At 51.4% G+C, this 14,290-nt stretch overlaps 1 protein-coding gene across 1 annotated transcript in view; it reads right to left on the bottom strand.

Moving 5' to 3' along the window:
• LOC126203516 (KIN17-like protein) overlaps positions 1-14,290 on the bottom strand; it is an 82,285-nt gene that overhangs the window by 55,918 nt on the left and 12,077 nt on the right. Inside the window, exon 3 of the mRNA XM_049937841.1 lies at positions 9,630-9,761. Coding sequence (XP_049793798.1) covers positions 9,630-9,761 — 132 coding nt within the window. The remainder of the gene's footprint in view (positions 1-9,629; positions 9,762-14,290) is intronic.

The following is a 14,290-nucleotide window of genomic DNA, read 5'->3' as shown; positions in this document are numbered from 1 at the left end:
GGTGGAGGGGGAAGAGAACGGTGGAGGGGGAAGAGAACGGTGGAGGGGGAAGAGAACGGTGGAGGGGGAAGAGATCGGGGGGGAAGAGATCGGGGGGGAAGAGATCGGGGGGGAAGAGATCGGGGGGGAAGAGATCGGGGGGGAAGAGATCGGGGGGGAAGAGATCGGGGGGGGAAGAGATCGGGGGGGAAGAGATCGGGGGGGAAGAGATCGGGGGGAAGAGATCGGGGGGGAAGAGATCGGGGGGAACGGCTGAGGGTGAACGGCGGGGGGCGTGAACGGCTGGGGGGGAACGCCGGGGGGGAACGCCGGGGGGGAACGCCGAGGGGGTGAACGGCGGGGGGGAACGGTGGGGGGGGAGAAACGGTGAGGGGCTAACGGGGGTAGTGGGAAACAACGGGGGGATAACGGGGCAGGTGGAGCTAATGGGGGTGAGGAGGGTAAACCGCGGGGGGGGGGGGGGAGGGGTAACGGCGGGGGGGTTGGTAACGGCGGGGGGGGTGGTAACGGCGTGGCGTTGTAACGGCGAGGGGGGGGAGTAAGGGCGGGGGGGATGTAAGGGGGAGGTAAGTCGGGGGGAGGTATGGGCGGGGAGGTAAGGGCGGGGGGGAGGTAAGGGCGGGGAGGTAAGGGCGGGGGGGGGAGGTAAGGGCGGGGAGGTAAGGGCGGGGGGGGGAAGTAGGGGCGGGGGGGAAGTAAGGGTGGGGGGGAAGTAAGGGCGGGGGGTGGTAAGGGCGGGTGGGAGAGGTAAGGGCAGGTGGGAGAGGTAAGGGCGGGTGGGAGAGGTAAGGGCGGGTGGGAGAGGTAAGGGCGGGTGGGAGAGGTAAGGGCGGGTGGGCGAGGTAAGGGCGGGTGGGAGAGGTAAGGGCGGGGGGTGGAGAGGAGGAGGGGAAGAGAACGGCGTGTGGGTGAGAGGGGGGATAAGAGAACGGCGGGGGGTGAGAGGGGTGAGAAGAAGGGGGGAACAGCGGGGGGAACGGCGGGGGGTGAGAAGAAGGGGGGAACAGCGGGGGGAACGGCGGGGGGGGAACGGCGGCGAGGAACGGCGGGAGGGGGGAACGGCGGGAAGGGGGGGAACGGCGGGGGCGGGGGGAACGGCGTGGGGGTGGTATCCGGGTGGGGGGAAACGGCGGTGGGGGTGGTATCCGGGTGGGGGGAAACGGCGGTGGGGGTGGTATCCGGGTGCGGGGAAACGGCAGGGGGGTGTACGGTGGGGGGAAACGGCGGGGGGAAACGATGGGAGGGGAAATGGCGGGGGGAACAGCGGGGGGAAAAGGCGGGGGGGAGGGTATACGGCGGGGGGGGGGTTAACGGCGGGTGGGAAACGGCGGGGGGGGAATATGGCGGGTGGGAATGGGCAGGTGGGGGAACTGCAGGGGGGAGAAACGGGGAGGGGCTAACGGGGGGTAGTGGGGAAACAACGGGGGGGGCTAACGGGGGTGAGAAGGGGAAACGGGGGTGAGAAGGGGAAACGGCGGGGGGGGGGGGGTGTAACGGCGGGCCGGGATAACGGCGAGGGGGGGAGGTAAGGGCGGGGGAGGTAAGGGCGGGGGAGGTAAGGGCGGGGGAGGTAAGGGCGGGGGAGGTAAGGGCGGGGGAGGTAAGGGCGGGGGAGGTAAGGGCGGGGGAGGTAAGGGCGGGGGAGGTAAGGGCGGGGGAGGTAAGGGCGGGGGAGGTAAGGGCGGGGGAGGTAAGGGCGGGGGGGAGGTATGGGCGGGGGGAGGTAAGGGCGGGGGGGAGGTATGGGCGGGGAGGAGGTAAGGGCGGGGGGGAGGTATGGGCAGGGAGGAGGTAAGGGCGGGGGGGAGGTAAAGCGGGGGGGAGGTAAGGGCGGGGGGGGAGGAAAGGGCGGGGGAGGTAAGGGCGGGGGGGAGGTAAGGGCGGGCGGGAGGTAAGGGCGGGGGGGAGGTAAGGGCGGGCGGGAGGTAAGGGCGGGGGGGAGGTAAGGGCGGGGGGGAGGTAAGGGCGGGGGGGACGTTACAGTGGGGGGGAGGTAAGGGCGGGGGGGACGTTACGGTGGGGGGGAGGTAAGGGCGAGGGGGCCGTTACGGCGGGGGGGAGAGGTAATGGCGGGGGGGAGAGGTAATGGCGGGTGGGAGAGGTAAGGGCGGGTGGGAGAGGTAAGGGCGGGTGGGAGAGGTAAGGGCGGGAGGGAGAGGTAAGGGCGGGAGGGGGGGAAGAGATCGGCGTGTGGGTGAGAGGGGGGAGAATAGAACGACGGGGGGTGAGAGGGGTGAGATGAGAACGGCGGCGGGCTGGGGAGAAAAGAACGGCGGGGGGAGAAGAGAACGGCGGGGGGAGAGAACTGCGGGGGGGTAGATGAGAACGGCAGGGGGTTAGTAGGGGGAAGAGCACGGGGGGGGGGGAGAGAACGGCGGGGGGTGAGAGGGGTGAGAAGAGAACGGCGGGGGTGTTGAGAGGGGGAAGAAGAGAACGGCGGGGGGGTCCAGAGGGGGGGAGAAGAGAACGGCGGGGGGGGGGTCAGAGGGGGGAAGAGAACGGCGGGGGCGTGAGAGGGGGGAGAAGAGTACGGCGGGGGGGTGAGAGGGGGAGAAGAGAACGGCGGGGGGAGAGCGAACGGGGGGAAGAGAACGGGGGGAAGAGAACGGCGGGGGGAGAGAACGGCGGGGGGCAGGTGAGAACGGCGGCGGTGGGGGGGAGAGAACGGCGGCGGGGGGGGGAAAGAAAGGCGGGGGTGTGAGTAGGGGGGGGTGAAGAGCACGGCGGGGGTTGAGAGGGGGGGTGAAGAGCACGGCGGGGGTTGAGAGGGGGGGGAAGAGCACGGCGGGGGTTGAGAGGGGGGAGAAGAGAACGGCGGGGTTGTTGAGAGGGGGGCAGAAGAGAACGGCGGGGGGTGAGAGGGGGGAGAAGCGAACGGCGGGGGTGTTGAGAGGGGGGAGAAGCGAACGGCGGGGGTGTTGAGAGGGGGGAGAAGCGAACGGCGGGGGTGTTGAGAGGGGGGAGAAGCGAACGGCGGGGGTGTTGAGAGGGGGGAGAAGAGTACGGTGGGGGGGTGAGAGGGGGGGAAGAGAACGGGGGGAAGGGAACGGAGGGGGCGGAGGGGCGGAGGGGCGGAGGGGGCGGAGGGGCGGGGAGACAACGGGGGGGCGGGGAGACAACGGGGGGCGGGGAGACAACGGAGGGGGGCGGGAGACAACGGAGGGGGGCGGGAGACAACGGAGGGGGGCGGGAGACAACGGGGGGGCGGGAGACAACGGGGGGGGCGGGAGACAACGGGGGGGGCGGGAGACAACGGGGGGGGGCGGGAGACAACGGGGGGGGCGGGAGACAACGGGGGGGGCGGGAGACAACGGGGGGGCGGGAGACAACGGGGGGGCGGGAGACAACGGGGGGCGGGAGACAACGGGGGGGCGGGAGACAACGGGGGGGCGGGAACAACGGGGGGGGCGGGAACAACGGGGGGGCGGGAGACAACGGGGGGGGCGGGAGACAACGGGGGGGCGGGAGACAACGGAGGGGGGGCGGGAGACAACGGAGGGGGGGCGGGAGACAACGGAGGGGGGCGGGAGACAACGGAGGGGGGGCGGGAGACAACGGAGGGGGGGCGGGAGACAACGGAGGGGGGGCGGGAGACAACGGAGGGGGCGGGAGACAACGGAGGGGGCGGGAGACAACGGAGGGGGCGGGAGACAACGGAGGGGGCGGGAGACAACGGAGGGGGCGGGAGACAACGGAGGGGGCGGGAGACAACGGAGGGGGCGGGAGACAACGGAGGGGGCGGGAGACAACGGAGGGGGCGGGAGACAACGGAGGGGGCGGGAGACAACGGAGGGGGCGGGAGACAACGGAGGGGGCGGGAGACAACGGAGGGGGCGGGAGACAACGGAGGGGGCGGGAGACAACGGAGGGGGCGGGAGACAACGGAGGGGGCGGGAGACAACGGAGGGGGCGGGAGACAACGGAGGGGGCGGGAGACAACGGAGGGGGCGGGAGACAACGGAGGGGGCGGGAGACAACGGAGGGGGCGGGAGACAACGGAGGGGGCGGGAGACAACGGAGGGGGCGGGAGACAACGGAGGGGGCGGGAGACAACGGAGGGGGCGGGAGACAACGGAGGGGGCGGGAGACAACGGAGGGGGCGGGAGACAACGGAGGGGGCGGGAGACAACGGAGGGGGCGGGAGACAACGGAGGGGGCGGGAGACAACGGAGGGGGCGGGAGACAACGGAGGGGGCGGGAGACAACGGAGGGGGCGGGAGACAACGGAGGGGGCGGGAGACAACGGAGGGGGCGGGAGACAACGGAGGGGGCGGGAGACAACGGAGGGGGGGGAACGGAACGGTGGAGGGGGGGAACGGAACGGTGGAGGGGGGGAACGGAACGGTGGAGGGGGGGAACGGAACGGTGGAGGGGGGGAACGGAACGGTGGAGGGGGGGAACTGAACGGTGGAGGGGGGGAACGGAACGGTGGAGGGGGGGAACGGAACGGTGGAGGGGGGGAACGGAACGGTGGAGGGGGGGAACGGAACGGTGGAGGGGGGGAACGGAACGGTGGAGGGGGGGAACGGAACGGTGGAGGGGGGGAACGGAACGGTGGAGGGGGGGAACGGAACGGTGGAGGGGGGGAACGGAACGGTGGAGGGGGGGAACGGAACGGTGGAGGGGGGGAACGGAACGGTGGAGGGGGGGAACGGAACGGTGGAGGGGGGGAACGGAACGGTGGAGGGGGGGAACGGAACGGTGGAGGGGGGGGAACGGAACGGTGGAGGGGGGGAACGGAACGGTGGAGGGGGGGAACGGAACGGTGGAGGGGGAACGGAACGGTGGAGGGGGAACGGAACGGTGGAGGGGGAACGGAACGGTGGAGGGGGAACGGAACGGTGGAGGGGGAACGGAACGGTGGAGGGGGAACGGAACGGTGGAGGGGGAAGGGAACGGTGGGGGGGGAAGGGAACGGTGGGGGGGGAAGAGAACGGTGGGGGGGGAAGAGAACGGTGGGGGGGGAAGAGAACGGTGGGGGGGGAAGAGAACGGTGGGGGGGAAGAGAACGGTGGGGGGGAAGAGAACGGTGGGGGGGAAGAGAACGGTGGGGGGGAAGAGATCGGGGGGGGGAAGAGATCGGGGGGGGGGAAGAGATCGGGGGGGGAAGAGATCGGGGGGGAAGAGATCGGGGGGGAAGAGATCGGGGGGGGAAGAGATCGGGGGGGAAGAGATCGGGGGGAAGAGAACGGGGGGAAGAGATCGGGGGTGGAAGAGAACGGGGGGAAGAGAACGGGGGGGGAGAGAACGGGGGGGCGATGAGAACGGGGGGGATGAGAACGGGGGGGATGAGAACGGGGGTGTGTGAACGGGGGGGTGAGAACGGGGGGTGAGAACGGGGGGGGGGGGGGAGAGAATGAGTGTGGGGAGGTGAGGTGGCGGAAGGATATGGGTTAAAGTGAACTGGAAAGAAATGCGAGAGGTCAAAGCAATTGCGAGGACACAATTTTGTTTCCTGGAGGTAGAAAAAAAATAAGTGGATGCTGCAATTCAAAGAGCAATCATACCACCTCCTTGTTGGACCTAATGCCGTGTATGTTCCACTAGACAAGAGTCACGATAGGGAAAGGGGAGGAGGGAAAAAATGAAGGGTTGTCACCCCGGCGGCTTCGAGTGCCAGCCTTCAAAGACTCACTGTTACAGGGCGCAGAGTCTGGAGGATCTTGTTCCATGAAATCTAGGGCTGTCGTCATTCTCACTGGGCCTGCCTGTGGATTCCAGGGCAGAAAAACGGTCGGTAGTGCACACTAGTGAGGGTATCACACACCACTGAAGAGGATCTCCGAGTTGGCGAGTGAGAAGATTGTTTGCCTTTGTTTGATTTCTTAGAGCCTTTGCAGTTGGCAGATGATGTTTGCTGGTTGGAGAGACAAAAGTCTTCGCGGGAGTATTCACTGCCAGAAGCGAAGATTTGGTGGCTTGTTGCACAGCTGGAAGAGGAGATGGGCATGCTACCATGATACTGGGCGATTCTACAGCCACAGGGCTGAATTTGAGATTGCAAGTCTGTGTGGCCATCTCCTTTGTGGAATGAGATGTAGAAAGAATGGTACTTTAAGTACCAGATGGCAAACTGCAGGTCTGTCCACAAGCCAACAACTCGCAAGTGACTTGGTAAGGTACTTTTTCCTTTACCAGGACCTCGTGGACGGTCCACTCATTGAGATACAAGGGACATTCTTGGGAAGAGGGTGCATGGTCCCCATTGCAATTGATACAGCAGGGAGAAGGAAGTGGGCCATCGCCCTCATGAGCATTCCTACCACAAGTAAAAAATTTGGCCGTGTTTTGACTGGACATTCAACTGTGGTTGCAATGGTGACTCTGGTAGCAGTGCATAGGGTTTAGAAGATATGTGTGGACTGTGATGACTTGACCTTTGATGGAAACACTACTCTGTCAAAAGTGAGAAAAAGAATGTGTGTAGGCACTAAGGTTGCATTAACCTTTTTAATTACCCGATGGGTGGCAGTGATACTCTGATCAGAGATGAAAGACTGAAGTTCTCCCTCAGACAGGCCATCAAGCAGCCTAGTGTAAACAACACCACATGAAGAATTCAGCATTGGATGGTATTTGATATGAACATGATAGCTGCGGAGGAGCGAAGCTGCAAGCAATTGTTGGGATTGAAAACCACAATTCATCTCCAAATGCAAAGTGACATTAGGTAAACAAGAACAGGGTTTCACAAGGCCTGCAACTGCATCAACACATTTCTGAATAATAAACAGATTGAACGTAGCAATGGACTGGCCTCCTTCAGTATGTGGCACCACAAGCAACTGAGGTGCAGCTGTGAGATTGTTTGAATCTTTTGCCTCACTTTGTTTACGTTTAGTAGATGTAGACTGAGATGGTGATTAGCTCACTGCAAGAAAATCCTCCATGATTGCCAGCATCTCCAATGAAGCTCACCTCCCAACTGCCCCCCCCCCCTCCCCGTGCCACCTGCCTTAGGTGCTTGTTCACACCTCAGGTCATGACTCCAGAACTCCTGACAGAGGGACCAACTGGCAATTTGGGAAGGTAACGACTCAGGTAATCACCTCTCCCAGGGGGTTCGTGTGAACCCTACTTGTAGACCCATGATTGGGAATTACCTGTCACCCAGTCAACTGTTTGTTGTGTGTCAGACGTGTGGGCTTCAGGAGCCCATAGGGAGGAAGAAAAAACAAAGAGGAACCTCAAACGCTGAAGCGGAGGAAGGATATGAGATGGAGAATGAAGAAATAAAGAAAGAAAAAATAGTGGAGGGACTGTTCTGATGTCAGGCTGCTAAAACTTCAGAACATATTCCCATACATGTTCCCCAAGGGAGAGGAAAAAGAATAACAGGTAGATAGACACGGAAAGAGAAGAGGTGCTCCAAAGGCTGGAGCTCCATGGTCGCCAAGCACGAACTCACCACAAAGTGTTTAGTCCTGTAGGAACTGTTTGATTGTGTACATTTCCTCACAAAATATGTTCGAACTGTCCATCATCAACTGCAAAGCATTCTGCAGCTCTTACAGACAGTTGCTGTGTTGCTGATCTGAGCTCATTCATACGGTCATTTACTTGAGCATGTGTGTGTAAAATATGAGTGAGAAATTCCTTCTTTGTGTCTACTATGCACTTGCAGACTTAAAAGTTAAGTCAACTTCACAAACGGTAATCTAATGGTGTTACACTGGGTGACCTAGGTGGCCAAGAAACGACTCCATGGTGACCAATCCAATACCCTGGATATGTTTCAGTGAGGTACTGTGTCGCTGGCTGTACAGAATGTGCAGTAGCCCCGTTATGCTGAAAGTACATACGACATTGTATTTCCAAAGTAATATACTCCTAGTACTCTGGGAGCACATTTTGAAGGAAATCAAGATACCATACTCCAATAAGACTGACACCCATGATTTTCAAACAGCTGTATGTCAGATACAGTTAAGAAAAGGACATATGTTCATTTGAAGTTTTTTGTTCAGAATCACCAATACTAACACCTCTCAAAGCACATACCTTTTCTCCTGACTCACCCTGTATGATATCTTTAATAAAATATTTCCAGTTCCTCAAGTGACACAGTCCAGTTATTGTTTTTAGACTTTTTAAGCATTTGATTCAGTGTGTTTCTTCATGAGACATAGCACTGCTTTATCAAAAATAGGATGGAAAACATGATGACAGTCAACAACACAGCAAGCATAAGTAGTGCAGTTGATCTTCCTCCAGAAGATGAAAAATTTGCAATCTACCACCCAGTTCCATCCCTAGTGACAATCTATGTAGAGGCATTCAATTGGAAGTGTTATGATGGGCAAGATGAGGATTTATGTTGGTCACCATCTGAACCCTCCCCAAATAACCCCTCCTCATTCACAATGGCTCCATCTATATTTTCACTTGTCTCTGGTCTATCCCCAATGACCTGCAGAAATGGACATTCTCTTCCCTCATTTTTGTTTACTGTTAAATCCTGCCATTTCCATTATTCTTAAACCTTATTTAATGTGTCAGCTGCACAACTGAAATGTTTTACTGCACTTAACCAGTTCTGACAAATAAATCTGTTGTCTTCAGAAGTTTAAGATTTGCCTCTAACATGATGACATCAAATAAGGGCTGTAAAATTCACTTATTTTCTAATATATGTAACAATGTGTCAGTTTTTCAAAAATTTACAATCCTGATATCTGTTGACAAAATACACTGATACTTGAAGAGGGTACAGGAGGAGGTTTGACTGTCAATGGCAAAATGAAATTAGTTGTATTATTATATTACATGATACAAGAAAGTGATCCTTCAAAGTATTGCAAAAAGATATGTTGGAACCAATAGAAAATTCTGATACAGAAAAATTTCACGTAAGTGATACAGTACCGACAACCAGAAGGGATGTTTGCAGTTGTTAATTCCCAATTTCTGTAAAATTAAAATTAAATGTCATAAAAACAAATATGTCCTCCATATAGCAAAAGAGCAAAATTCATAAGTGAAGAGAAGTGCCACTGTTATCTATGCAAAAACAAACTTCCACTTTTCACACAGTCATGCACCTAATAATGGTATTAACACTACACACAGAATAACACACAAAATGCTATTTAGTTATGAGTGGTGCCCCACAGAAAAGATGGGCTAGGAATTTCTAATGTAAGAAACTAGACAACATGCAAAAATAATCACACTAAAGAAAAACATTAATTTTGAGAAAGTACTCGTGTCAATATAACAAAAATTTTCTTTAAAATTTTTTTCTTTGTTTTACTTTTGGTGAAATGCAGTACTGGAAAGAATAGTCAGAAAATAGCAGTTCAAACTGTCCTTACCTGATATTACTCTTAACATATAATATCTGAAAATCTGTTTTTGGTGATTAACAATCTCAGAAACTTAGATTTTGCTCTTTGTAAACAATTTTTTGTGTGTGAACACTCCACTTATCTGAGTAGCAATAATAGCATGTCGTGTAAATTGCATAAGCTAAATGCACATAGCTTTTCAACAAAAATAAATCTAAGCAGGTAACACAATGGCAAATAGTAGTCTTTAACCAAAGCATGCAGAGATTTCAATGATTCCCCCCCCCCCCCCCCCCCACCCAAATAATACCAAAATTTTGTTTTACATAAAATCATACTAACATTTCAACCTCAGTCTCAATCTTCCTCTTACACTGGAAAGCATTTGAATTATATATTTCATTTTGAATCCCTGCTAACGTTGAAGATGCTACTGCTTCTGCTGCTGCCACTGCTGCTGATTCTGCAGTGAACCTGGAAATTAATAATTCAACTAATGTGAGCAAGAGATCAAGAACAAATAAACAACAAAAACAAACTACAAAGTAATAAAAATTTCACTGAAATTTTAAAAAAAAAGGACAGAATATTAAGATTGAATAACATGATGATGATGATGATGGGATGACGACAGCAATGACAGACTGAACAGAAGCTCCAGTAGGATACAAATAGAGGAGCAAATTGGCCATGTCCTTATTGAAGAAATCATCCTGGCATTCAGCTTAAATGATTTAGGGAAATTCTGCAAGACCTACATCTGGAGAGCTGGGCAAAGATTTGGACCATCTGAACGTCCAGTGTCTTGACCGCTATGCCACCCTGCCCACTGCAGTGATATGAACAATAGCGTAGTTGGAGTATTTAATGTGCTTATTAACAACTAAGAATTGTCAAGCAATTCAATTTTTTTCCTTTCTTTTTAGTGAAGCACTGACTGAAGAAAGAAAATCCTAGGCACGAGTTTACTATACCAGTTTACTATACTACTTAATAAGCTGGTGGAAGGCTATTAAAAGTCACTTTTTTTTATCATAGGCATGTGAGGAGCTGAATCTGTCAGCGTGTTTTTCTCACAGTAGTAATACCACTGAAAAAAAAATTAATCTGCAAATAACATCCCAATACTGAATAACAATTTAGCCTATAATACAGAATGACCAGCATGCTCTGGACTTAGTAATATTACTTAATTCATTGATGGTTTTAAGTTACATTAAATCCAAGAAACATGACAAATTCAGTCACCAAACAGGGTGATTTTCCAATAAATCAAAGACAACCAAATTCTGGAATCTTAGCACATCAATGCCCCACCAATAATAGTGCCATTACAGACATAGCACAAGCAGAGGTTGTTTTTTGTTTAAGGATGGGGAAGGAAATCGGCCATGTCCTTTCCAGCATTTACCTTAAGCGATTAAGGGGAATCACGCAAAACATAAATCTGAATGGCTGGACAACAGATTTAAAACATCATCCTCCCAAAAGCAAGTCCAGTGTACTAACCACTGCACTACCTCACTCAGTCACACTTTAAAAACACAATGGATATCATGTGACCAATTGCTGGGTGTTGCTCTAATATTTGAGATTCTTACAGGGTGTCCAGAAAAGGACTCCCTGATTTCAAAATTAAATATCTCGAAAATGAAGATCGATAGAGGAATGCAGTAAACGGTATGTTTATTGTGAAAGCTGTAAGAAGTTTAGACAGCAGTTTGAAATAATAGTTACAAAAGCTGCTAACAGATGGCGCTGTAATCGCCATATGTAATGCCTAGTATTAATAGTGATCTGAAGCCCAGAGCGATCAGTTCCATTATTGAAACATGAAAGAAGGTTAGCATACCGAAGGAAGAGACTAAAACCATGTACTCCATTGAACAACGCGTTTTTCTGGTGCTAGACTACCACAGGTTAGAGGAGAGTCCTATGGCAACAAGGCGAAGTTTTCAAGCATGATTTAATGTTCCAAAAGGACCCGATGCGAAAACCCATTCGTACGCTCTTCGCAAAATTTCAACGAACAGGCAGCGTAACTGATGATGTAGTGGGGCATGATGGCCGCAAGCAAGCCGCAGTTACGCCTGAAAATATCGCCACAGTTTCTGGAATTATTCAGCGAAATCCAATGTCATCCGTCCGTAGAATTGCATCTGAGACTGGTTTGAAGCGTTCCAGCACGCAGAACATACTGAGAAAGAGCCTACACATGTTTCCATTCAAAATTCAAACGCACCAGGCCATATCCATACGAGCTGTGCAACAAAGGGATGCCTTTGCTAATCAGATGCTCACAATGATTGATAGTGAAGGATTTGATGTTGGCTGCATCTGGTTTACAGATGAAGCATACTTCCACCTGAATGGATACGTGAATAAGCAGAATTGGCGATTTTGGGGTTCCGAAAAGCCATATTGGTGTGAAGCAAAACCCCTGTATTCTCCTAAAGTTACTGTGTGGGCTGCAGTATGCAGCAGAGGCATTATTGGCCCTTTTTTCATTCGAGAAACTGTCACTGGTGCACGTTACGTTGCAATTTTGGAACAATTTGTCGCCACACAGCAAGCGTTAGAGGATCGACCAGGTACTGAATGGTTTATGCAAGATGGAGCCCGACCACATCGAACCGAACAAGTGTTTCGCTTTCTTGAGGAATACTTCAGGAATCGAGTCATTGCTTTGGAATATCCCAAATTTACTGGTGCAGGCATGGATTGGCCTCCATATTCGCCGGATTTGACTCCCTGTGACTTTTTTTTGTGGGGCACAGTGAAAGACATGGTCTACCCGAAGCATCCCACCACGGTGGACGATCTTGAATCGGCGATCTCTGTGGTATGTGAATCCATTTCGGTTGAGACACTACGAAATGTGATGGCGAATTTCATTCTTTGTTTGCGCCACCTCTATAGTGCCAATGGTGAACATTTTGTAAACATTGTGATGTGACTGTTTGCAAAGATTGTTTTCATATGATTATTTCACTTATGTATGCTGATATAAGCTGTACAGCGTACAGCGCCATCTGTTGGCAGCTTTTGTAACTATTATTTCAAACTGCTGTATAAACTTCTTACAACTTTCACAATAAACATACCATTTACTGCATTCCTCTATCGATCTTTGTTTTCGAGATATTTAATTTTGAAATCAGGGAGTCCTTTTCTGGGCACCCTGTAAGAATCTCAAATATTAGAGCAACACCCAGCAATAGCTCAAACTGGGGAACTATCAAGAATGGGGTTCCACAAGGGTCGGTCTTGGGTCCTTTGTTGTTCTTAATATATATTAATGACTTGCCATTCTATATTCATGAAGAGGTAAAGTTAGTTCTCTTTGCTGATGATACAAGTATAGTAATCACACCTGACAAACAAGAATTAACTGATGAAATTGTCAATAATGTCTTTCAGAAAATTTCTCAGTGGTTCCTTGTAAACGGACTCTCACTGAATTTTGATAAGACACAGTAAATGGTATGACGCCATTAATAAATATAGATCTTAATCAGAAGCATATAGCTAAGGTAGAATATTCAAAACTTTTAGGTGTGTCCATTGATGAGAGATTAAATTGGAAGAAACACATTGATGATCTGCTGAAACGTTTGAGTTCAGCCTACTTATGCAATAAAGAGTCATTGCAAATTTTGGTGATAAACATCTTAGTAAATTAGCTTACTACACCTATTTTCACTCACTGCTTGCATATGGCATCATATTTTGGGGTAATTCATCACTGAGGAATAAAGTATTTATTGCACAAAAACGTATAATCAGAATAATAGCTGGAGTCCACCCAAGACCATCCTGCAGACATTTATTTAAGGATCTAGGGATATTCACAGTAGCTTCTCAGTATATATACTCTCTTATGAAATTTGTTATTAACAACCAAACCCAATTCAAAACTAATAGCACTGTGCATAACTACAATACTATTCAAGATTAAATCTAACTTTGGCACAGAAAGGGGTGAATTATACTGCCACTAAAGTCTTTTGTCACTTACCAAATAGTATCAAAAGTCTGACAGATAACCAACAAGAATTTAAGAAGAAATTAAAATAATTTCTGAATGACAACTCCTTCTACTCCATAGAGGAATTTTTAGATATAAATTAAGAAAAAAAAATTAAAAAAAACTTGTTATATTAACTTAATTATGTTGTTAAATTAACTTAATTATGTCACATACTGGAAAATTTGACTTGTTCCGCATCATTACGAAATATCGTATTCATGATCCATGGAACTAGTATTAATCTAATCTAGGCGTAATTTCAAACCTTTTCAAAACTTTTTTTCACTGACATCACCTACAAAATAATGAAAGTTTGTTGTTTACCACATTTTCACTGTTCATACACTGAAACTTCAGCTTCAGGCATGATGTTTTACGCCTAATTTATTGCTTGTTTTACTGCAAACTCCATTCACAATAAATTTTGCAGACAGTTTCCCTTATACCACTGACCATACCTGCAAAATTATGTCATTGTCCAACATACAGTTCAGGAGATGGCGTCATAAACACTGAGATGCATGAAAAACTAGCTTTTCTATTTTTTACATGATAGTTCTATTCTCTAATGGATTGAGGCAATAAAAGGAGGGGGGGAGGGCTGTTAACTGGTCAAAGACAAACTGAAAGAAATTCTATCCCACAGCATAGAAAAAGCTTTATTTAGTTTATTTAGATGAGGTCTTTGCCAGGCTGTGAAGGCACAATCTAGGCCTCAAATCTTTCCCCCCCCCCCCCCCCCCCTTCTGACTTGGCATCTAAATTTTACTAATAAGTTAGAGCGTTTACTCTTTGTAATTGACACAATCAAACTGGAGGATGGTTCATATACACCAAAACTGGACATGGAAAAAAAAAAAATGAAGCAGATAATTAACAATCTGTTTTACAATAGGATATCCCAGATCTTCTCCCAAGACACAATGTCCACTTTCGCAAAATTAACATTCAGCGCTATACATATTTACACTTT

The sequence above is a fragment of the Schistocerca nitens genome, chromosome 9 (genome assembly GCF_023898315.1).
Source record: "Schistocerca nitens isolate TAMUIC-IGC-003100 chromosome 9, iqSchNite1.1, whole genome shotgun sequence".
NCBI classification, from domain to species: domain Eukaryota; kingdom Metazoa; phylum Arthropoda; class Insecta; order Orthoptera; family Acrididae; genus Schistocerca; species Schistocerca nitens.
This window is presented reverse-complemented; position numbering and strand designations above follow the sequence as displayed.